At 49.3% G+C, this 1,063-nt stretch overlaps 1 protein-coding gene across 1 annotated transcript, besides 1 other annotated feature; it reads right to left on the bottom strand.

Annotated features, from left to right (window-relative positions):
* On the bottom strand, positions 1-1,063 carry Tc00.1047053441061.9 (dynein heavy chain, putative; the record flags this gene model as incomplete). The annotated part of the gene is made up of 1 exon (XM_797059.1): positions 1-1,063. A coding segment is annotated over one exon (1,063 nt), but the record flags the coding sequence as incomplete, so codon positions are not given.
* Positions 1-1,063: a sequence feature (haploid, Esmeraldo-like haplotype).

Raw genomic sequence — 1,063 nt, 5'->3', positions numbered from 1 at the left:
TACCTTCTGCCTGAGCGCAAATGAGTTTGACACAAGCGCACGTACGTCCGTCTCCAAGTCATTTCGGAACTGTTCTTTATACTTGGCAAGGAGTTGGCGTGCCTTTACAAGTTGTTCCGAGTACTCCTCGAACGCCACTGGCAATTGCTCGCATCGTCGCACATCCTCTCGGCTAACACTGCCGTGGTTGTAAAGATCGTTTGTGATTAAAACAAACGTGTCGGCGATGGGTTCGAACTTTGCAGAAATGTCCGGTAGCGATTCCACAGCGGCGGCACATTTTTTTATCTGGTCCCCAAGCTCGTCTAATGTTTGAGGCTCTTTTGTAAGTGCTTGTACCGTGGCGCTGAAGTGGTTGTAGATGCGATCTACCTCTTCCCTGGCATCCGCATACAAGAGACTGTGATAGTGCTTGATCACCAACTGACATTGTACGCGGAAGCTTTCCTTCATCTTTGTAAAATCAAGCTGCAAGAAGAGAACATCCGAGAAGGTTTCTTGTTTATTGATACCCTCGCGTCGTTGTGCCACGTGGTCCATATGAATGCGGTAATCCTCAAGTCTCCAGCCCTGTTTGATACGACGATCTTGTTTTTGCGTCGTCCACAGAGTATCCGTGGTACCGGACTGATGTAGCTGCCACGTTTGGCTCAATTTGTCCCGCACCTTTTCTTCAACAGCGTCAAATGATTCACGCACACGGCGCAGTGAGTGAATGGCGTCTTGTTCACTCGTCATGTATTCAAAGTAAGTGCCACGCAAAGCCACACTGTCCTCGGTAGATTTCATGTAGGAAAATGGTGTCCGTTTGAGTGCTTCGTTATCGCCCTCAGTCTCCTCCGCAATGCGGGCGCGTAGGCTTTCCTCTAGGCGAGGAATGTGTTTCACAATACCAATGATATCCTTACAAACCCCATTCACCTGGTGGCTTAACAACTTCACGGAGGGAACGGACTCAATGTGCGGCTTTGTGTCACTTGTAACTGCAATGACAACGTCGAGCTTAAACACCTTCTCTTCCATGCGGTCATCCAGGGGTTCCAAGGGCAATGCACGTTCCACC

The sequence above is a fragment of the Trypanosoma cruzi genome, genomic scaffold (assembly GCF_000209065.1).
Source record: "Trypanosoma cruzi strain CL Brener 1047053516771 genomic scaffold, whole genome shotgun sequence".
In the NCBI taxonomy this organism is placed as follows: Eukaryota; Euglenozoa; class Kinetoplastea; order Trypanosomatida; family Trypanosomatidae; genus Trypanosoma; species Trypanosoma cruzi.
Note: the sequence above shows the minus strand (reverse complement) of the source record. Positions and strands in the feature narration are given on the sequence as shown.